Genomic DNA, 23,763 nt, shown 5'->3' with positions numbered 1-23,763 from the left:
GTCTACTGATAGACAACTGGATAAAGAAGATGTGGTACATATATACACAATCCTTGGCCATAAAAAAGAATGGAACCTTACATTTGCAACAACACGGATTGACCTGTAGAGTATTGTGCTAAGTGAAAAAAAATCAGACAAAGAAAGACAAATACCATATGATTTCACTTTTATGTGAAATAAAGAGCAAAGTAAGTGAAAAACAAAACAGAAACAGACTCATAGATACAGAGAACTAGGGTGCTGGGCTGATGGTTGCTAGAGGGGAGCGGGATTGGGTAAAAAAGAAGGGATTGAGAAGTATAAAATGGTAGTTACAAATAGTCATGGGGATGTATATCAGTAACTGACAGCACAGGGGATAGAGCCAATAACATCTATACTAATAATAGAGGACTATGCAAATTGTACGGGACGCCGTCATGTAAAGACCAATCAGGATGGGGCGGGGCCACAGCAGAGAGCTCTCAGCATGCCTGCGCCAGGGGTCCACATGGCGCGGAGAGGAAGGGAGAACAGATAGGCAGTTAGGGCGATCAGGCCAGGAGGGGAGAGCAGATAGGCAGTTAGGGGGATCAGGCCAGGAGGGGAGAGCAGTTGGGCTATCAGGCTAGCAGGGGAGCAGTTAAGGGCATCAGGCAGGCAGGCAGGCAGGTGAGCAGTTAGGAGCCAGTGTTTCTGGATTGCTAGAGGGATCCTAGATTGGAGAGGGTGCAGGCCAGGCTGAGAGACACCCCCGCCCCCTGCCTCCGTGCACAAATTTTGTGCCCCGGGCTTCTAGTTAGTAATAACTATGTGTGGTGTCAGATAGGTATTAGACTTACAGGGAGGTCATTTCAAAAGTTATATAAATGTCTAACCATCTGCTGTACAATTGAAACTTACATAATATGGAATGTAATTGAAAAATAAAGGAGTCTTCAAAAAAAGGTAAATAGAGGATTTTGCAGAGTTACCTAGGAAACAGAAAGGTAAGAGAACTTGGGCTTTGGAAGGCAATTAACTGGGAAATGACAGGCTTGGTCTGTGTGGGGACATGGCCTGGCGCAGAGGCTGTGGCAGTGGACTTGCTGCTTAGGGCCCTGGGTTCTCCAGAGCAGGTTCAAGTGCCAGTCTGGCCATTTCACGGCTGGTGATAGCCCGAAGCCTCTGAGCCTCAATTTTCTAGCCTGGAAATGGGAAATAGTAACTCTCTTATCAGGCTGTGGTGAGAATCTAATGAGTTAACCTGTTCAAAAATGCCCTGCAAATGCCAAAGGGCCACCAATGGATGCACTTATCCTTCCCAATCAATGTACACTTCTTTGGTGTCTCCAGAGTTGGGGGGGGGGGTGCAGCTAGGCGGGGGGCTGGAGGAGAGAAGAGATTAGAATCTGTTTCCTCTTTACTAACTGAAGTTCTTGTGCTCACCCACCAGCCAATCTGAAAATGATCTTCAAGATGGCCTGGCCTTTCTCCCAGGTATCATGCATTGATCACAATAATCTGTCTTCCTACCCACCCACCGGCAGAAGATGGGCAACCAGCTCAGTGAAGATAAGGTACACACCATCCTGAAGGTCCCTGAGATTTAAAATGACAAGTCCTAGACAAATTATGTCCTCCGTGCTCTTTCTCTTCCCAATGAGTCAGTTGTTTCCCCTTCTCAGATTAGGGCCTCGGGCATTTGGGGGCTTTGGGAGGGAGGCAGGGAGAGCGGTCTGTGTCCTTCCGCCTGTGACTCTTACCTCCGTCTGCACCATGTGAACCCTGTGAAGCCGTAGGTCATGCACTGCTCCATAGATGTCCACAGAGTCTTTGGAGTCTAACTGCTGGAGGATTCGGTCCAACGCGATGAAGGTTCCAGTTCTGCCCACACCGGCACTGGAAGAGATGGGGAAGAAGGGCCAAGCCTGTTTATTACATTGGCCTTTCTTTCTTTTTTTTAAAAAAAATATATTTTATTGATTTTCCACAGAGAGGAGAGGAGAGGGATAGAGAGCTAGAAACATCGATGAGAGAGAAACATCGATCAGCTGCCTCCTGCACACCTCCCACTGGGGATGTGCCCGCAACCAAGGTACATGCCCTTTACCAGAATCGAACCCGGGACCCTTCAGTCCGCAGACTAACACAACATCCACTGAACCAAACCGGTCAGGGCTACATTGGCCTTTCAAGAGGGCATCCAGAGACCAGCAAATCTTTCTTTTCCCTTCCAAGTTATGGGAGGTTATAGGAACATGTCTTCCTCTCCACATGCTCTCTCAAAGAAGTGCAACCTAGAGCCCCAGCTACTACCTCTTTCCCTCACCTTTCCTACTCCCCCAGGGGTAGGTACTGCTCTGCACTTGGTGTGTATCATTTCCAGCCATGTTTTTATACTTCTCCTGCATCCATGAACAATATAATCATTTTATGTGTTTCAAAAATTTACTAAGATGATAACATGTTTCATGTAGTCTTCTGCCAACTTTTCCACTCAGTATTGTGTTTTGAGCCTTATCCATGTCGTTACCCACACATATATACTTTCTCTTAACAGCTCTATAGCGTTCATAAACCACTGCTAGTCCATCCACCACTAGTCCATTCCCTACGGTTAAAGGCACTCACATTCTGCTGAAGACCATGTTGCTGTGAGAACCACTGGCACACAGGCGGGCACTTGCTAGGGCTGATAAGTAGAGGTAGAACTGCGTATCATAGGGTGTGAACCCCTTCAACTTCACTAGGGACTGACAGTTGCTCCCCAGAGTGATTGCATGACCTGGGGATTTTTGCTGCACGTACTTCTAAGAAAAATAAAACAGTTCTCCAGTGGCCCCGGGTGAACATGCCTGCCATCCCTCAGGAGGCAGGAAGCTCTGTACCGCACACTCCTATTAAAGCATCAGGGTTCCACTGACATATAGAAGCAGGGCTCCTAGGGTGCTGGGCTCATTGGGAGACAGTGAGTGCCTTTGACATTTCTCACTGTAGCAATTCCCTGCTCCGTATTTATTAGTGCCATTCAGTTAGGACTATCAAAGTGTTGCTGCAAACATTAATTAGGTAAACACTAGGAGAGAGGAGAGAGAGAGAGAGAGAGAGAGAGAGAGAGAGAGAGAGAGACAGAGAGAGAGAGAGAGAGATTGCTAGGTTGATTTTATGGGCACACAGTAGTCTGAAGCCAAGAGAATTCAAGAGGGAACATAAATTTAAGAGCAAAGTTGGGTGCTACAGATGGCAGGTGCTACTCAACTGGGAGAGAGGGCTAGAGCAGGATCTTAAAGGACAGTTAGGGTTATTATAGATGGAGGAGAGAGAGAAGGCCATTGCAAGCAGTAAGAAGCGAAAGTAAACGTATGCCGTCTCCATTCTGGCTAGAGTGGGAGCGGGTTCTGGGAACTTGGATGGGGGATGGAGAGCCTGGAAGTCGCATGAGGACTCTGCATTTTTGTACAAAAGGAAAAAGAGCAAGAGAACAATGGTTGTTTGTGAAGAAAGATCTAGCTGGGCAGAGGGAGGCACTGTCTTCCAGGCCCTGTTTTATTTATAGTTTGATATCGCTGGGCCCAGTGCCATGCGCCAAATAATCTCTGAGGGAAAGAGAAGGATGAAGAGTGAGGGTGAGAGAGAAGAGGGTGAGAGAGAGGAGGGTGAGAGAGAGGAGGTATGTGAAGAAAGCAGAACAGGAGAGAGAAGTCAGTGAAAAGGAATGAGGTTGGAGAGAAGGAGAAGGGAGCTAACAACATCTGAGCCCAGACTCATCCTCCTCCCACCAGATCCCCTGCCTGCTGCCTTTTCCAGTCTCCCAGGTGTCATGTCATTGGCTCCGTGTGCCTGAGTACCTGCAGTGCACCACGGTGGGCCCGGCCCCGGGCGTCCTGTTGATGTAGTCCCTGACAGTCCTCACAAACTGGATCAGGGACTGGGTGGTCTCCGGGACTCCGTGGTCCGGCCACACCGTATAGTGGAAGTGGCGGATGAGCCTGTGTGTGTCGAGCTGCTCCTCCTGTGAGAGCAGAGAGGAAAAAAAGAAGAAAGATAAGGATAAGGCAAAGCTTCCAGCTTGACAGCTGTGCCCAACCAGGAACACCTATGGGCTGCAAGGACAGGAGAGGAACCAGCAGATAGGCAATTCCCAGGTGACCTTCCTCTTTCCAAGCTGGGTCATTAAATGAAATCAGACAAACCAACGCACACTGCATATCCTAAACTCCCGGATGGTCCACTCGGGCAGCACCGACTCTGACAGCATCTGCAGGATGAGGTCCCCGTAGTAGAGGGAGTCCTGGTCCGCTGGCCAGTAATGGTCACACTTCACCTAGAGGAAAACAGACAGAAAAAAAAGTGAGTCCGGAAACGTGACTCCTCCGTGAACCTGAACTTTCGCTCCTGGAAAGGCCTTCCTGAGTGTGAATCCAGGATCAGCTGCTAAAGCCATTTGGCATCTGCTCTGCATTAACCTGCTCATAGCCAGCGCTGAAGCCCAGCTGCCGCTGCCAGTGAAGGGGAGACACTCCCGGCGCGAGGAGCGAACCCCAACCTCTGGCTCATTTACCTTTCGGGCACAGAGGGGTCATGGTTGAGGTTTCTCTCTAACTTCCTTAGCATTTCAGTTCCACTAGCAGGTAGGACCATCTTACAACGTTCCTTTTGAAGAAAGATCTAGCTGGGCAGAGGGAGGCTCTGTCTTCCAGGCCCTGTTTTGTTTATAATTTGATATCACTGTCCTAACCTGGGCCCAGTGCCATGTGCCAAATGATCTTTGAAAATTCTGAACATTTATCTATGCTCAAAATTACATGGAGAAAGACAGGAGAAAGAGGATTATGAACATATATTATTGACCACAGGTATTGGGCACTTACAGGTAATCTCTCTTTCAACCCCCCAAGTAACCATATAAAGTAGAGGAGTATAAGTGCGTTACAAGAGGTTTACTTCATTTGTCCAGTTAACTATTTTCCTTTGTATCTGTAGACACAGCCTATAGTTCACATCTCCTTTTTTCCTAAAAGTAGGGGCAGAGCCAATGAGCCTGACAAGGCGTCTCCTCTCACCAAACACTGGAGGATGGAGCGACGGCTGGCCAGTTCATCCTTCTGTGTCAGGGCACTTCTGGTGTTCCCAGTCCTCAAATGAAGACACCTTGGACTGAAAGTTCAGGCCCAGGGTCCAAATCGGGCCTCACCTCACAGAGCCTTGCTGAACTGGGTGGTGTAATTCACTAACAGTGTTCTCTCTCCTATGACCCTTAGCTTTGCAGGAGTTAACTTTGGATGGCGGGGTAGAGCTCCCTCCAGATGGCGGAAAGCAAAGCTGGAAGTCAGGAAGAGTGTTTACTCACTCGGCCCTTCTCCACACACTGGGTCACCATGACAATGTTGTGAACATTCTGTTCCCACGCCATTTTCCAGAAGTCGTCCTTCGTGCCAGGAAGAGGTCCCTGAGTAGCGATGTATTCTCTTCTGAAGTTGTTGCCCTGCGATGAATTTACAATATGGGCAGTCAGAAACAATAGGCCTCTTCAGAACCATAAACAAAGAGGGAGCTGCAGATGCGATGATATGTAGGTCTTGGCCAGGCCCCTGACGAGAAAAAGATACTAACACAAGTGTCAAGGCTTGGGAGCGGGAAGGACAAAGGCTGGAATGTTGAACTATTGTTAAGAGCCAAGTTCCTTTTTATTAGGCTGGGTCTATTCTAAAAGGCAAAGGAGGGAGGACTCAGGTGATAATCTAGAAAACACTTAATCCACCATTGTGTGTGAGTGAGCGCGCCCGCGTGTAGGTGTGTCTGAGGGGCAGATTTTAATCAGGCTCTTTCCCTATTTAATGGAGAAGCTTGTAGTCATTTGAGAGAACTGACAGTGGAATGTTGGTAAGAGAGGTCATGCAAGGGAAACTTAAGGAAATATAAATCACTGTCTATTGAAAACCTATCTGATAACATGCTGTGAGCCAGGACTTTCCTAGATCTTAATTAATCTTAATCACAACTCTCTGAGCTAGGATATTTTCACCCACTCATTCTGCACCCCAGCAATACAGAATTCCTGGCAGAACCTCGTGGAAGCTTTCTCTCCTTCCCTCTCCTCAGGGCCTCTACATTCTGTCACCTCTGCCACTCCCACGCCTCGCCCACCCAGACACTGCCTCTCAGCTGGCTATTCCTTATTTACCCTCCAAGTCTCAGCACGTTGCCTGCTCTGCTGAGCTTTCCTCTATCTTCCTGTCTGCTGAGTGATGTTCCCCTGCTGTGGCAACGTCGAACCTCTTGCTACTCAGACAGTGGTCCTTAGACCAGCAGCCTGGGCTCACCTAACAGCTTGTGAGAAATGCAGAATCCCAGGTCCCGCCCCCACCTGCTGGATCAGAATCTGCATTTTAACAATGACGTGGAGGTGTGTTCCTCAGGGCATGGCCTGGTCATGTCCTGATGCCCCAACTCTCCTGGGAGTTCTTTGAGGGTCAGATTCTATCTTACCAGATTCCTGTGCATCTCTCAGTATTTGACTTATAGCCAGCACTTAGCAAGTAGTGCTCACTGAGTGAAAGAATAATTATTTGAGATCCATATTATTTATCCTCATTGTTTAGAAAAGAAAATGGAAGTGACATAACTTGTCCAAGGTTACAGAGTCCAGTAAAGGGCAGAGATGGGACTGAAACCTGGATCTGTCTAATCTCAAAGCTTCTTCCACTGTAGGGTGCTACAGGAAGTTAGCAAGTTGACAGCCAGAATCTGAGCCCAAGGGTTTGACATATCCTTGGAGCTGTGTCTGTGGTTTTCAACAATCCAAGTAACTTCGAATCAGCGTCCCTACCTAGTCAGCCTTAGCAGGGGAAGTCTAATGTCTTTAGGGAGCTCTAGTCTTGGCCAAGGGCTGCAGCGAGAAAATGACCCATGAGAATGCATCCTGGGCTCATTAAAATCTCTTGTGACTATAGCCATTGTGTAAATGGGCCTTCGCAGTGATTAAATGGACACCCTGTGTTTTATGGCAATCAGACACAGTCTTGCCTTCTAAAACCTGAGAGCAGTGATAGCATGTAGGAGGAGAGGTATCTCCCGTGTGGTCACCCATCAAAGCTTCATTGGACATGACAGTCTAGTGGTGCACTCACAGGGATGTAGCTGGCATTGATGTAGTCGGAGCATGGGTCGTCATCGACATTGGACAGCTTCACTCGAGAGGTATCATCTGGAAGGAAGTTTATTGAGACAGATTTGCCACTGAGTCTTAAGGTGATTTTCCTACGGTTTATGGAATGCTGATCCCACAAGGGCCCCACAAGGAAGACTCCTCATCTCCGCTTTGCAGACGAAGCTCAGACAGGATAACTTGCCCCAGGTTGCATAGGTGGTTCATAAACACACAAACGACCAAATGCCTTCTGCAGTCCCCTCTGCGCTTTCCTTTGTAACACTACTTGTAACACTATGATGTTCGCCCAAGGAGTGGCCAGCTCCCTCACACTGCTGGAATGAATACAATGCAAAAAAACTGTTGCTTCAGCTAATACAGCAGTTCTCAACCTGTGGGTCGCGACCCCTTTGGCGGTCGAACGACCCTTTCACAGGGGTCGCCTAAGATCATCCTGCATATCAGATATTTACATTACGTTCATAACAGTAGCAACATTACAGTTATGAAGTAGCAACGAAAATAATTTTATGGTTGGGTCACAACATGAGGAACTGTATTTAAAGGGCCAGAAGGTTGAGAACCACTGAGCTAATAGGATAAGGATAATTAAAATATGTAATAATTATTTAATAACAGTTGCTAACTGGAGACTTGGTTAGATAAAACTTCAGTTGGCCTTTGCTGTTGGCCCTGTTACTGCTAGGAGGCCTCCAAGGTGAAATGTCAACAGCAGAAGAGGCCTCTCGGGACCAGAATTGAAGCTTGTTGTTACCCATGTGGAGGGAGGGGCAACAACATCCACGTCATCCCTTTTTAAAGGCATTCAGAGCCTCAGATCTCCCAAATCCACCCATACTGTATTTCTTTAGCCCATTTTATTCCTGGGAAAAAAAAAGGAGGAAAGGCTAGAGGAAGACAGTATTACAAACATCAACACGAAACTCACAGGGCAATATATTGTTGTATCGATTTTTCCCTCTGTTCTCCGGCAAGAGTGCAATATCACATGGCTGATTTCGACCCACGTCTTTTAAGTCCTATGAGGTCAAAAATAAATTTGCAAGTAGAGAATATGAAATAGAAGAAGACAAATCATACAATCCTTGAGGTGGATTACAATATGAGAATACGTACACTAGCTACTGTTCATGGAATGCCTGCTATTCTGTAGGCATTAGCTCTGGTCCCCACGGCAGTTCCACAGGAGGCATTCTCATCTCCATTTTACAGAGAAGGCTCCGACAGGATAACTAACTTGCCCCAGGTCACATAGGTGGCAAAGCTGGGAACAGAACCCAAAATCTGGGCACTTTTCGCCAAAGCCCATTATTTCCCAGTCAAACAAATGGCCAGGGTAACTGAGAGCCTTAGGTTTGCATTTGCAATTTGTTCATTCTTTCTTATCATCGGATTCAGGGTTTGCTGCGCAAATCTGGAGATGAAATGGCGTGTGAGATTAGGTGGTGTGTTGTGCGGGGAAGAGATTCGGGCATAAAAGAGCACTCAGCTGAGATCCTATGTGTCCTCCTAACTCCTGAGCCCCGTCAGCCTGTGATTCTACAGGAAAGCTTGGGAGGAAACTTCTGCCGAGGACTAGGTGCCAAAGCATAACTGCATCTGAGTCGTACCTCGTACTCCTTGGACAGAAGGTAGTTGGAGTCGGCCTGCAGCTTCATGAAGTGCCCTTCAAACTGATTTACTTTTATTGGGCTAGAATGAAAATAGAACCGAAGGAAAATTACTGAAGGAAACATGCCATAACCAGTTAGAGCTCCATTTCAAAAGCAGATACGATAGTAATTAATGAGTTTTCTCTCTTACCAAGAAGTTTTCCGGTTACTGTGAAAGGAAGCCAAGAGAAGAAAGACCTCATTAGTAAACCTCACATAATACAATCAACTCATCTTTCAGCAAATGGTGTGAAGGAAGATGTGGTGCTCACCCTTTCTGGCCCAGGTTCAAGTGGACAGACAATGGCCGATCCCGGCGGATGCTCAGCTGGGCAGAGGGCCTTTCTCGACCATGGCTGTAACATAAGGGAGAGGACTTACATTCTAGTTATGAGACATATTACATTAGAACTTCAACACATTTTCCATTTATGGTAAGGCTGTGCATGCTTGTGCATATATGGATTTTTCAGTATTCACGTAGATTGACACCCAGCGCTGTCTCTTTGTGGGGGAAGGGGGGGAGAGAAAGGGATAGGAGGGGAAGAGAGGAAGAACATAAAGAAATAGACTTTTCCCACTCAGAAACGGATCTCTGCAATAGCTGAAGATTTGTCTTCTGGTTTTTGGCTACAGGTCACAATCACTTCCCACACTCTCAATAAAACTTTCCTTAAAAAAGCCCCAGTAAACCTTAGATGCAAGACATGACATCAAGAGAGAACACAGTGTGCCAAATAAAAGAAATTCCCCAAGAGGAGAGAGTGTGGCATTGGGACCACATGCTTTGGTTCTTTTTGGTCTCTCCTTAAATTAGCACAGCAGATACGAGCCATAAAAGGGTGATGTCAGCCACACTTTTCAGTATATTTCAGCATATTACACAATTTGCACACATCTCTGTCTTCATGAGGAGATGGAACCACACACAACGTTTTTTTTTTTTTTTTTTTCCTGTGCAAAAGGTGTTTCACACTCAAATAAAGCTTCACACAACCCCCTAGTCATTTGGAGAGGGCAGAATTCATCAATGGTGTGTAGAGAGGCAGACAAAAGTGAGTCCCGGTTTTAGGGTTTGACTTTTGTTTTTCTTGAGAAGCAAAGGTGATTTAACTAAGAGAAATTAAATTATTTTTCCTTCTTACTGTTCAGGCTAAAGGGCATTTTCAGTTGCATGTTTAAGGTTCGGGGCCCAATCACTAAAGGGACCTTTGTACTCACCTAGTTCTCCGCCTGCAGATGAATAAGGCAACAACGGCCACCAGCATGCCAATTAGGAACAGACCAGCACTCACGCCTTCAATAACTCCAAAAAACGGCTCTACAGCAATACAGATGGAAACAACAAACCCAGGTGGGCACATTAGTGCTAACAAACCAGGGAGCTAGAAGCTCTACCTTCCCGGGAACATTATTAAAGAAGAATTCAAACGATGCCCACACTGAGTCAGTTCCTATCTGAAGTATGGGAGTACGCAGCCGAGAAGATGAAACGCTGGTGGGTCATTATATTTTTGAAGTTAATGTTATTTAGCTTTTAAAGAGATTTTGGACTTGTTTGTGCTTGTATATAAAGCTTGGGGCCCTTAAAATAAATGCCAGCAGTTTGCCACCAAAATAAAAATGTTATTTCATTTGTATAAAACAAGTTACAGCATCTGGGACTTTAGCCAATCCAGTTCATGGCTGTGAGTTATTTTAACAAAATTTTATTTTTATTTTCTGGTATAATACTGCCACTGGGAGTTTAAGAGCAGGTAAGAGTAACCCATTTCTTAAATAGTTTTATTGAAATATAATTAATGTATCATACAATTCACCAGTTTAATTGTATAATTCAATGATTTGTATAGTCACAGTATAGTCACAGTATAGTCACAGCATTCTACAAATATCACCACATACAATTCTGTAACATTTTCATCATCTCTCTCCCCCCCAATCAAGAAACCCCATGCTCTTAGCTGTCATTCTCTATTCTCTCCTCTTCCTAGCCCTGGCAACCACTAATCTTTCTGTCTTCATAGATTCACCTATTCTGGACATTTTACATAAACTGAATCATAAATATGTATTTTTCTGTAATTGGCTTCTTTCATTAGCATAATCTTTCAAGGCTCCGTCATATTGTAGCATTGATCAATATTTCATTCCTTTTTTATGGCTCAATAATATTTCATTCTATGGATATCTCACATTTTGTTATTCAATCATCCATTAATGAATATTTGGGTTATCATGAATAAAGCTGCTATAAACATGTGTTTACAGGGTTTTGTGTGGACATACATTTTCATTCCTCTTGAGTATACACTCAGGAGTGGAATTGCTTGGTTAACATTTTGAGTAACTGGAAAACTGTTTTCCAAAGCAGCTACACCATTATTCATTCTCACAAGCAATGCATGAGGTTCCAATTTCTCCATATCCTTGCTAACACTTGCTACTGTCTTCTGGATTATAGTCATTCTACTGGGTGTGAAGTGGTTTCTTACAGTGGCTTTAATTTACATTTCCCTAATGACTTATGATGTTGAGCATCTTTCCATGTGTGTATTGGACATTTGTTATCTTTTTTGGAGAGATGTCTATTCATATCTTTTGTTATTTGTCTTTTTATTATTGAGTTGTAAGTTAAGAGTTCTTTACATATTCTGGATACTAGCACCTTATCAGATATAAGATTGGCCAATAGTCTCTCCTATTCTGTGGTTTCACTTTCTTCATGGTCTCCTTTGAAGTACAAAAGTTTTTAATTTAGATTAAGTCCCATTTACCTATTTGTTCTTTTATTGCTTGTGCTTTTGGTGTCATACCTAAGAAACCATTTTCTAACTCAAGGTCACAAAAATGTACTCCTTTGTTTTCTTTTAAAAATTTTATTGTCTCGGCCCTTATATTTAAGTCTAGGAATTAGCCCATTTTTGAAGTTTCATTTTGTGCCCTTGAATTTTTTATCCAATGTTGCTTTTCAAGACTCATCAAATCAACACAATCATCTTTTGTTTAAGGTGGTTAATATTCTTTTTAAAAATATATACTTACTATCTTCCTTTACTGAAGTCTACATATTTTTTACTGTATAACAATATTTCAAAGAGGAAAGACTTGTGTTTATAAAGCCTTTACTTAACATTAAATTATAAGCAAACATGTCTTAATTGTGTTCTGATCTCTTTTTGGCTTGAAAAGTGGGAGATTATGCCTATACTTGGCATAAGTAGATGGGGGTGTTTGTGAGGCTGAGTCATTTTTGTCCTGCAGCATGACAGACTGTTTTAGCTGTAAAGAAGAACTTCCTGAGACCAAGGACCATGGAACATGGGCTTCAGGGAAAGACTGGGGCAGATCATGGTAACGAGGAAAAACCTGCTGAACAATGATGCTATTCTCAGCCTTACTGAAATATTCCAAGGCAGTGCGGTGTACAGGTTAAGGATGCAGGCAGAAAGGGCCAGAACATCAGCTCTACTATCTTCCCCAGCTCTATTAGGCTTTATTCAGCATGGTCAGTGAAAGTGTCCTTGATAAGCCCAGAAATCTGAGTTCCTTTAACTCTTGGTGCCTCAGCCATCACCTTTAAAATGGGGGTGATAACAGTATCCACCCAGAAGGCTGAAGTTAGGCTTGGGTAAGTCATTCTATGCACAATGCTTAAACCTACCTCCACAGAGTAGGCAACCTCGTAAGTACTAGCTGCCACTATTACTCAGGCTTTCCCTCTAACATACATGAGAAGTCTCTTTCATAAATTTATGGAAAGCCTTTTAAGTTAACATTTTTTATAGTGTGAAAACAATATATAACAAGCAAAAGGAAAAAAGCTGCCTATAATCCCACTACTTTGAGATATTCCTTGTTAATACGTTGCTATTTTTTCTTCTAGTTTTTAAAATATATATCTATGTATATGCACGTATGCATTCGAAAGCCTTTTGTATCTACTTATATTTTGACCTGTGCAAACTCTTTATTTAAATGAATTTATTAAAAAATTTATCTTCAATAAAGATCTGGTACCTCTTAAAAAAAAATCTGGTGCTTCTCCCTTTTCTAGATTAATTCTCCTTGGACCCGTTCTCCTACAGAAGTTGTGAATTCCTTGAACCCGCATCAATCCACAGTCACATACAGATTAACTTCCAAGTGAAAATAAATGTTCCCCCCACCATCAGCCAAGTTGTAGACCTCCCCACAAGAGGTCCTTGTGGGTGACGGTGGCTGGGAGAATATGTGGGAATGGAAAGGTTAGCCTTACCTGACTCGGTGGTGATCGGCAAAGAGAAAAACGTGTCTGAATAGAGTGGCTTTGTGAATTCCTTTAGGTCCTCATCAAACAGCTGTGTAAAAGCCCGAATACTGATTCTGAAAAAGAAACATTTATTTAGGTACAAATTAGTGGCTGACCACAGTAGGGCTGGCTGAAGAACGTGTTCAAGGAGAAACAGGGTGGGGACCTGTCAATATGTATGTAGGGCCAGATGTGAGTCATGGAATCAGACAGTCTTGGGTTCATTCATTCATCCATCAAATATTTATGGAGTCCCCTATTCTGTGTCAGACATTATGTTCCAGGGGCTGGAGATACTGCAAGGAAGAAAGTAAAAGTCCCTACCATCCCAGAGGTTACATTTTCATGGAAGATATCAGATAATACATATACAAATATAATATGCCAAATAGTGGCATGAACCATTAAAAAGACAGCAGCAGAGTAAGGGAGATGGAAAGCAATGGGACTGCTTTATTCATCATGGTCAACGAATGTCTCTGATAAAAGGATATGTGCACAGAAACCTGAGGAAAGGAAAGGAGGGAACCGTGGCTGCATTTCAGACAGGTGCAAGGCTCTGAGGCAGGAACATGCCCGGGTGCAAGGAGGCCAGCATGGCTGAGCACAATATATGAATGACGGAGAAATAGGAGATGAGGGCAGAGAGTTAGATGGGACCATGGAAGACCCCGAAGGTCTGGTGAGGATTTTGGCTTTTGTTCTGAGAGACCTAGGAAGCCACTAGGGGGTGCTATCAGGATCACTCTGGCTGCTGCAGCCTGGGAGCAGCAGTAAAAGAGCACAAACTAGTCAGCAGGGAATTGCTCAAGTCCAGGTGGGAGATGCTGGCTTGGACCAAAACGTAGTCATATTTATAGTAAGAAGTATTGGATATTTCAAAGAAAGAGCTGAACGATTTGCTGGTGGACGTGCAGTATGAAAGGGTGGAGGCAAGGATGACTCCATATGATCTGGCTGACGAGCAACTGGGGGAATGGAGGTGCCATTTACTAACATCAAGGAAGTCCGTGGAGAATGTTGAGGGGTTCGGGAAGTACAGAGTTCATTTGCGGGGGCAGTAACTCTGGGTGCCTGTTAGAGTAGTCCGATGAGTCAAATGTCAATATTATCAGTATTCCTGTAATTGTTGATATTTTACTAAAATAACTACATATACAAATAACATTTTACACTGAACATTACATTACAAATAAAATTATGTATCTTCCCGTCTTTTGGGCACTAGTTATTTTCTAGAGAGCCTTTTATCTAAAAATATTTTAATGTCATTGTCATAAAATATACTTAATGCCTTCTTTATATATTTTTTTAAAATATATTTTATTGATTTTTTACAGAGAGGAAGGGAGAGAGATAGAGAGTTAGAAACATCGATGAGAGAGAAACATCGATCAGCTGCCTCCTGCACATCTCCTACTGGGGATGTGCCCGCAACCCAGGTACATGCCCTTGACCGGAATCGAACCTGGGACCTTTCAGTCCGCAGGCCGACGCTCTATCCACTGAGCCAAACCGGTTTCGGCCCTTCTTTATATCTAATTGCTGAAGTTACAAAGAGATACATGCTCACTACTCTTCAAAACTAGAAAAACAATATAAAGAAATAAGGCCAATAGTAAAAGAAGAAAGCACATATTAAATGCAAATGAGGAATACTGCAATTTGGAGGAAACTATGTTTGGGCATAAGGAGATGGGGTGGCCTGGAGCACAGGATTCCAAATGGGGGAACAGTATGAAATCAAGTGGAAGAGCCGGCAAAGGACCACCTGGGAGAAGAGTGGCCCATATAGAGACTAGTGTGATAGCCCAGGCCAAGGACATGGGGCCTTGGTCTCGGGCAGTGGCAACGAGAACAGAAAGGAGACTGAAAGGCACTGAGAGGAGGTGCCAGACAAGACCTAGTCTGAAGAGGAAAAGGGGGAAATCAAGATGGTTCTAGGCGTAGCCGGTGTTGCTAAGTGGTTAGAGCATTGGTCTGTACACTAAAGGGTCACCAGTTTGATTCCTGATTAAGGGTACATACCTAGGTTGCAGGTTAGATCCCTGGCCCCAGGGAGACCAGTTGATGTGTCTCTCTCACATCCATGTTTCTCTCTCTCTCTCCCCCTCCTCTCTCCCGCCCACTCTCTCTGAAAAATCAATGGAAAAATATCCTCAGGTTAGGATTATTAAAAAAAAAACAACTGTTCTAAGATTTTAGCTCAGGTCATTGGGAAGAAAAACGGCCTCACTGATAGAAATGGGAGCTAGACTAGGGAAAGAGGATGAGCTTTGCTTGGCATATTGGGGTTAGAATGACAGTGAACTCATTTAGAGCTCTCCATCTGGCATTTGGAGTTATTCCAGTCACCTGGGCTAGAGAGCTGCTGAGGTAGCTGTCCATGTGCCCATGTGGGATGGTGCCTGGAGATCAGCTGGCCCTAAATTCAATAAGCAAGCAAGGTGCAGCTCCTAAAACACTGAATTAGAACCCCAACCTGGATGAAAGGCCTACTGTACCTATCACAGGACCTAAATCTCATGTCCTCTGGGTGAGTCAGGACCAGTCATACTCAATTTTGGGGGTCATAATTTAGGAAGCATAGAAATCATTGGGGTGATTGACCAGGATGATACAGAGAAGGCTTAGAGGAACATGATAGCTGACTTCATATTTAGGGAAGACTGCAAGTAGAAGAGGAAACAGACATCCTTATTTTCCTCCTTAAAGACAGGACTGAGCTAAGTAGGCTGGAGTCACAGAGTTGTAGTCATGAAGTCACGTTCCAGCATCTAGAGTAGGAGCCACATAGGTAGTGAAGGGCTTTACATTATTGAAGGGCTCTCAGCGGAGGCTGGAGGAAAACCAGCTTCCAGGAAAGCTACGGGACAGGTCTGCTGCACTAAGTTAAAGATTGGCCTGGTCCAGCTCTTGAGTTCTTTCTATCTTGAGATTCTCAGACTATAGGTTTACTGATAAAGTATCAGGCTTAAGAAAACAGAAACATGAATCAGAAAGGATATTTTCACCCCTATATTCATAGCAGCACAATTTGCCATAGCTAAGATTTGGAAACAGCCTAAGTGCCCATCAGCAGATGAGTGGATTAGAAAACTGTGGTACATCTACACAATGGATTACTATGCTGCTGTAAAAAAGAAAGAATTCTTACCATTTGCAACAGCATGGATGGAACTGGAGAGCATTATGCTAAGCAAGATAAGCAAGTCAGAGAAAGATAAATATCACATGATCTCACTCATTTGTGGAATATAATGAACAACATAAACTGATAAACAAAAATAGAACCAGAGGCATAGAAGCATCAAACAGACTATCGAACCTATGAGGGAAGGCAGGGGCTGAGGGGGTAAGAGATCAACCAAAGCACTTGTATGCATGCATATGAGCGTAACCCATGGACACAGACATGGGGGGTGGGTGGGTGGTGAGGCATGTGCTGGGGGATGGGGGCAGCTGGGGAGAGGTCACTAGGGGGAAAAAAAGACTTATGTAATACTTTAAACAATAAAAAATTTAAATTTAAAATAAATCTTATATAATAAAAACCTAATATGCTAAGTGTCTGGTCATCCAGTCATCCATTCAACCAATCAAAACGTAATATGCTAATGATATTCTAAGGCTGCTCAACTGCTCATTATGACGTGCACTGACCACCAGGGGGCAGACAGTCCACCAGTTGGCCAGTCACTATGACGTGCACTGACCACCAGGAAGCAGATGCTCCAACCAGTAGGTTAGCTTGCTGCTGGGGTCTGGCTGATTGAGATTGAGCTAGATGGGCCGGATATGCCCTAGAGCCCTCCCATGGTCCCTCCCCAGCTGGCCAAGCTCCCGCGTCCCTCCCCATCCCCCATTGTGCACCGGTGGGGTCCCTTGGCCTGGCCTGTGCCCTCTCACAATCCGGGACCCCTTGGGGGATGTCTGAGAGCTGGTTTTGGCCCAGTCCCGCTCAACACAGGAGCTGCCCCCCCCCCCCAGTCAGTACACTACCACAGGGGGAGCACCTCCACGTCAGTTGGACATCCCCTGAGGGCTACCGGACTGTGAGAGGGCACAGGCCGGGCTGAGGGACACCCCTCCCCCCCTCCAGTGCATGAATTTCGTGCACCAGGCCTCTAGTAAATAAATTAAGTATAAGGCTTGGTTGCTATAGAAAAACCTTTTCTAGTGTTAATTTAAACCCTATGAAAATGAATGGAGGATTCATTTTTTCCTTTTTAAAAAGGCTAGATTTGTTGAACCCCAAAGTATCTGGGCACATCCTGTAATAATGCTGAAGTAGTAACAGGCCAGGAAACATTGTTCTGACCCTCTGTCCCCTCCTTCTAACTCATGCCCCCACCCCTGCTTGAACCTGGACTACTTGCTCTTCTCTAAACAATCTGTGTTTTTGCTTCTGCACTTTGACTCACTCTGTTCCCTCCGCCTTAATCCTCTGTCCCTATTTCCATATTTTTCCTACCACATCTGGCCCAGGGATTTTCAGAGAGGAGGCACCCTGTAGTGAATATATGATCAGCAGGATCAATTTAATAATAGAGTAAGATTATTTTAATGAATAGATATCTGATAGTAATTATTTCAAGTTTAACTGTGTCCAGAATCAGAAAATTCCACAGCACAAAGTTAAAGATCATGTGGTTTAGTTTCCTTCATTTGAGAAAATTGAGGTCAAGAGAAGCTGACTACCCGATTGTGGTCACATTGCTATTCTATTTAGAATAGAAACAAAACCAGATCAGCACTTTCCGAACCTCCAAACTACCTCTCACCCATCATGCTCTGCCCTTTCTCTTCCCACATGGAACCGTGCTAATTATACAACCGAATAATAGGAACCCAAAGGAATGGGAACACATTACATGTACTGACATAATAAGCTTGTGTGTCAGCTAAACCGAGTGTTTTCCAATTTCTTTTCAATCATAATGTTTCTTTTTCCATGTCTCTTCCTGTCCACCTATTCTTTTTGGGAAAAAGGTGCCTGACAGCATTGAAAGTCACCGTGGTGACTATCATCTTGAGAAGGCAGAACGCTGACTCCCGGGGGCTAGGGCTCAGCCGCCCCTCGCAGGAGGGCACTTAGCATATGGTTCTCCCATGCATTCTGAAAGGCTAGGCCTCCTCTCATCAAGCACTACTGTGGCATGCTTTCCACAGGACTGAACCAAGTGCACATTGGAGAAATAGAGGAGAGGTATGTCCTAGCAAACAAATATCTACAGCATGAGTTGATTGCACTAGATTAAGAAGGCGTAACTTTTTAGGAGTATATCTTGACTCCCAAACATTTAATAAATGCTTTTTTTGTGCCTGGTACTTGTCATATTGTTTCATCACCAACATCACATCTGTCTCCTCCATTAGACTGTGAGCTCTCTCAATGTAGTAAAGAGGGTAGGTGATTAAACAAAGGGTTGGAAGTCACTGGTAACCAGAGGGTTGATTAGAAGAATGTCAGGACTGGGTGCTGTGGAAATGGAGCTGAGGGTACAACTGCCCAGCAGTGCATTGACAAGGGGGGGGGGGCGTGGGGTTGGCTGAAGGTTGAGCTGGCTTTTGGACTGTCTGAAGGAATTCAGCCGCCAAAGAAGGGACTGGCAGCATCCTCGATAGAGTGAAAAGAATGTGCAAAGCCTCAGGTCAAAGAGAGCCATGTCATGTTCAAGAGAACTCTCAGGAGTGAGGAGTAGAAAAGGGCAGGGGATACTTGGGAAAATGGTGGGAGACAACGTTGACCAGGAAGGTGGGAGGGGAGAAGGCGAAGACTTTGTGTGCCCTGCTCTGGAAGGCTGTGGGGTGAACGGGCATCACCGGAAGACCTTAATCTAGAAGGCACGTGACTAGGTTTGATCTGTTCCCCAGGACAACTCTGCAATGTTCTGCGATGAAAACATGAGGATTAAAGAACTGAAACACTGTTTATAAAGCTAATGACCAAAAAATGGCAGCCCTGTGGCAGCTGCTATGGGCAGGAAGGAATGTGCCGGGAGCCTGGCAGGCTCTGGTCTAGATGCAAACTGTCTATAGCTTCTTGTTCTCTCTCCATTTTCTCTCCTCTCTCAAAAAGCAAACAAGCAAACAAACAAAAACAGCCTCACCTTTCCTCCTCACAAAGAGAAAATGGCCCCTGGGAGACTTTTGCTGTGTCCTTGAGCCCAAGTGTCTAAGGAGCTCAGACACTCTTGATTTTTATAGGACAGTGATGGCGAACCTATGACACGCGTGTCAGAGGTGACACGCGAACTCATTTTTTGGGTTGATTTTTCTTTGTTAAGTGGCATTTAAATATATAAAATAAATATCAAAAATATAAGTCTTTGTTTTACTATGGTTGCAAATATCAAAAAATTTCTTTGTGTGACACGGCACCAGAGTTAAGTTAGGGTTTTTCAAATGCTGACACACCGAGCTCAGAAGATTCGTCATCACTGTTATAGGACCTGAAGGATGCCAGCATTCTGATCTCTCGTATTTCTCCTTTGCTCTGTCCGAGATCTCACTTCCTTTCGATAAACTTATAATGGTCTCTTCCTGAAGTAAACATCACTAGTAAGTTTGGTCTGGAGGTGCAAATCTTGACTAGGGTGGCAATATCATCTTAGTGGTGAGTCCTGGGCAGAGGTAACTCCACAGAGTTCCTGCCCAAAATGAGCGCTCTGTTTTAGGAAGAAAACCACTGACCTTCCTTAGTTGATGCGAGGAAGGCGCTAAGAGGGCTCTCAGGCCCTGACTGATGTTGCTCAGTGGCTGGAGCATTGGCCTGCACACCAGAGGGTCTCAGGTTCGATTCCGGGTCAAGGGCACATCCCTGAGGTGTGGGTTCGCTACCCATCCTCCCAGTCAGGGCGAGTGTGGGAGGCAACCAGTATATGTGTCTCTCACATATTGATGTTTCTCTCTCTCTCTCTCCCCCCTCCCTCCCTTCCACTCTTTCTGAAAATCTATGGAAAAAATATCCTCAGGTGAGGATTTAAAAAAAAAAAAAAGAGTGCTCTCAGGTGTGATGTCAGGTCACTGTCTCCTTTTGAAGCTGACTCAGGGGCGATACTCAAAATACGAGTCAACATACCAGGGCACTGACCAACAAGAATAGACACTGCCCATGGAGGACCTGATTGGCGGCCTATTGGTTAGTATCAGCTCTGGGAACACACAACAGAGAAGGCACATCCCTTGCAGATGAGCCAATCTTGGATGCCTGTATCTATAGGTTCTCTTGCTCTTGAGGGCCCTGGTTTGGGATGCTGTGCACTTCTGCCAGTTCCTGCAGCTGGGAGGGGCTGCTGGCTGCAGTAGTGCTTCCTGGGGCCAAGCAGCATCCTCTTTAATCTGCCTTCTTAGGGTGAGGAGGGGATATTCCCAATCATTCAGGGGCCTCCGCCTTCAAGAGTTCTGTCTGGACCAGAGAGCACTTTCATCTTTTTATGCCTTTTACCTTTTAGAGGGTAAATGAATCGGTGTAATCTGAGTCCTCATTAAAAGTGGAAGCTAAAAGCTCATACTCCTTGTGTCTCCCTACACTCCATCTTTCTAGTTGGACATTGTCACAATCCTTAACCTGGGAATTGATTTGGCTTGTACTAAGGAAGTTTTAGGAGAAAGAACAATCTGTTATGAACCTTCAATTCTTCACATAATGAATGAGAGCTTTTGCACAATGCTCAAGGTCCTTTTTACACATTCCCTGGGAATGGAAGCAGGAACACAACTTTTATAAATTACCCAGTAAAACATAGAGCACTCTTGTAACGTAGGTGATTAATCTGCAGGAGCTTGTGTGCATCAGCGGCCCAGCCAGCCGAGCGCCTAGTAATGTAGCATATCCCTCCCAGCAAGAGGACGGCAATACATCTAACCTGTAGGCAGTGCGCGGCTTCAGCGGTCCGTCACAGAATTTTAGCTGATTGGGATCACATTTTCCACCCAGGCTCTCCATCTCTGCTCCCAGCTTAATGTTAAAACTCTTGGAGTTGCTGTCAGGACTTTCGGCACATTTGCTGGCAAAATAATTGGTCTGATACACGCGAATGGAGGCGTTGTGCCTGTACTCCAGGTAGGAGGGCAGAGGGTGCTGCTGTTCCGGCTTCAGCTCGTCACTGCCTGGAGGACAAAACCCACAGTGAAGACTGACTTTCTTGTGGCCTCAGTGGTTTCTACGGAGGATTCTAAGGCTGACTCCTCACCCTCTCTGGTCATTCCCAGCATCTGTGATCTCGAAGGATGCTATGAAATTCTCCCAATGAAAATAATTTTAATTCATTTTTTCTAAAATGAATGATAGTGTATAAACAAAGATATACATATATATATATACATACATATATATGCCATCATTTTTCTTGCAAATAAAATGTGTGGGTGAGAGGATATCTCATTAAACCAAATGATAACATGCCCACAACTCCAGAAAGTTAAACACTCCCCACTGTGAGAGTCAACCCACGCAATAAGCTTGCCAATAATCATTGTAGCTAAGCTAATAAGGAAATCCCTATGACTTGGGAAATAGGAAAAAGATAAGAGAAATCAAATTCAAGGCCAGAGCAGTCGCCCCACCAGCACGTTCCAGGAGCCACGCCCTGCTGATAACTGCTCAGGGTACAGGACTGTTATCTTGAGTACAGTTTAATCCTGGCTCAAATTTGGCCCCTCATGCCGATCACTTCCCAGAACTCTTCCCCTGTCCACCCAGCCTGCTGTGTGTTTTGGCTCTGCAAACCAGTTTTGATGTTGGCTGGAGGAAAGCATAATTAGGAAGATAAATATTATGGAGATCGCATACTATTTACAATGAATTTCAAGAAGTGGTATGGTAGGGGTTCATGGCATCCTGGACTCTTGTTTCATAAAATTTGCTCAAAATGAGTGGATCTTGGAAATATTATCTTGTTGGCAGTAGTTGAAAAGGAAAGTGGCCTTTAGGATGCATGCATACGAGATAAATGCCACTTATGTGAGCAGGATTGTTATCTTAGATCACCAGGGGAGCACCGCCGCTCTCCATGGGCATCAATATCTGAAACCCACCTGCCGAAGAACACACGGCTGCTCTCTGGGGTCTGACTTCTTCACTGCCTTATATTCACATAGTAAAACATCACCTTCACTGCAGCCCACTTAAATCTAAAGTTGCTGCACAGTTCAATTTATCTCCAGTTATGAGGTGTAAAGAAACCTGGGATGCACCACTGACCCTTGAAATTATTTAATTAATTATGCATACCCAGATTTAATACAATTAAACAAGATGTAAAAGCGCATGGATGGTTAGCTATCTAAAATACAATTTAGCTCCAACATTTGTCAGCTTTAAAGTTTCCCATTGCCCACAAATGGGTTACAATTGTCAAAGATGCTTAAGAAACTCATGTGCAGACCTTAAAGAATTTTGAAAGACATAAAACATGCAAAATATATCAATGCCGTTCCAGACACAAACATCTGTTTTGGAGAAATAACACACAAGACCTCAATGGCAAATACATTTACAGGCATGTGGACACCAATGTACAATGCTCCTGTATTTTGATAAATGCTGATGTATGTAGTAATCTCTGAGGATCATACTCGGTGGTTGTATGGAATGTTGTTTCAACAATTACCTAGTATTTGCCTAGTCCACAGGAATTAAGAAGACACAGAATAATTTGAGGATGAAAGAACTAGAGAATAAAACATACATTGAATAAAATGCAGTAGAGAAAGGAGGAATGCTTTTTATGATCATCTTTTTCCTCCCTCAAGCTTTTGAGTATTTTTGTGAATTGGTGGGTGGTTTGGGACATGTGATTGGTGGGGGTATTTCAGACAGAGACGGGGGAAGACAGTTATAGCATATTGCTGCTTAATGGCAGACCAAAAGAGCAGTGAATAGGACTGAATGAGTAGTGAAGAAGATTGAATGAGTATGCACATGCAATGCACTTCCAACAGTGCCTGACACATAGTATGGGCTCAGTAACTGATGGTTACAGTTATTACAGTTGTGGTTGCTGTTATTATCATTCACCCATTGAATAATTACACCCAGCTCTTTATTGTTGAAAGAGCCTTTGAACAGTTTTTTTTTTGTTACATCTCCCTGCATCTCCATAGTGGCTTTTGAGAAAGCAATGCTGCATCTTGGAGTTGAGGGAATTCGCTTACCATCAGCCTCTCTCACTACCACCGTGAAGTACTTCACAGCTCCATTGGTGTCGCTGAACCAGCTGCAGTTGAAAGTAAAGTTGATGGAAGATTTGCTAATGAGCACGTCCTTTTTATTCACACGGATATGCGGAGGTGGGGGAGGAGGGCCTGAGGAAGGAAGAAGCAAGAAGGGTCACAACTCTGCTTCTACATAGAAACAATATGTGAGGTGTTGATACATTCTCTCTCTCTCTCTCTCTCTCTCTCTCTCTCTCTCTCTCTCACTTTCTCTCTCTCTCTATGTGCGCACACACTTGTGTGCCTGTATGTAATCAAGAAAACCCCTCCTCTTCCAATGGGAACAGCCCTGAAGTGACATTAAACATAATGAAAGAGGCAGCTCCACGAGCGCTCTAACTGTATCGGTAAATGCTAACTCATTTAGGGACCTTAAGATCTTTTAGCTTGTTTGCTGCAGGGTACCTTACACAGAGAAATGCTTCCATTTCCCCGGCCTTTTAGGTCCTCTAAGTGACAAGACA

The 23,763-nt window shown here is 44.4% G+C and overlaps 1 protein-coding gene across 1 annotated transcript in view; it reads right to left on the bottom strand.

Moving 5' to 3' along the window:
• PTPRB (protein tyrosine phosphatase receptor type B) overlaps nucleotides 1–23,763 on the bottom strand; it is an 84,150-nt gene that overhangs the window by 8,072 nt on the left and 52,315 nt on the right. Inside the window, exons 18-30 of the mRNA XM_081083295.1 lie at nucleotides 23,240–23,389; nucleotides 20,950–21,193; nucleotides 13,046–13,152; nucleotides 10,009–10,108; nucleotides 9,060–9,143; nucleotides 8,939–8,956; nucleotides 8,746–8,827; nucleotides 8,064–8,154; nucleotides 7,095–7,171; nucleotides 5,315–5,449; nucleotides 4,166–4,288; nucleotides 3,813–3,976; nucleotides 1,728–1,863 (exon numbers count right to left, since the gene is read on the bottom strand). Coding sequence (XP_080939421.1) covers nucleotides 1,728–1,863; nucleotides 3,813–3,976; nucleotides 4,166–4,288; nucleotides 5,315–5,449; nucleotides 7,095–7,171; nucleotides 8,064–8,154; nucleotides 8,746–8,827; nucleotides 8,939–8,956; nucleotides 9,060–9,143; nucleotides 10,009–10,108; nucleotides 13,046–13,152; nucleotides 20,950–21,193; nucleotides 23,240–23,389 — 1,511 coding nt within the window. The remainder of the gene's footprint in view (nucleotides 1–1,727; nucleotides 1,864–3,812; nucleotides 3,977–4,165; nucleotides 4,289–5,314; nucleotides 5,450–7,094; nucleotides 7,172–8,063; nucleotides 8,155–8,745; nucleotides 8,828–8,938; nucleotides 8,957–9,059; nucleotides 9,144–10,008; nucleotides 10,109–13,045; nucleotides 13,153–20,949; nucleotides 21,194–23,239; nucleotides 23,390–23,763) is intronic.

The sequence above is a fragment of the Myotis nattereri genome, assembly GCF_964212035.1.
Source record: "Myotis nattereri genome assembly, chromosome: 2".
Taxonomy (NCBI): Eukaryota; Metazoa; Chordata; class Mammalia; order Chiroptera; family Vespertilionidae; genus Myotis; species Myotis nattereri.
The sequence above is the reverse complement of the archived record's forward strand: the minus strand, read 5'-3'. Positions and strand labels throughout refer to the sequence as shown.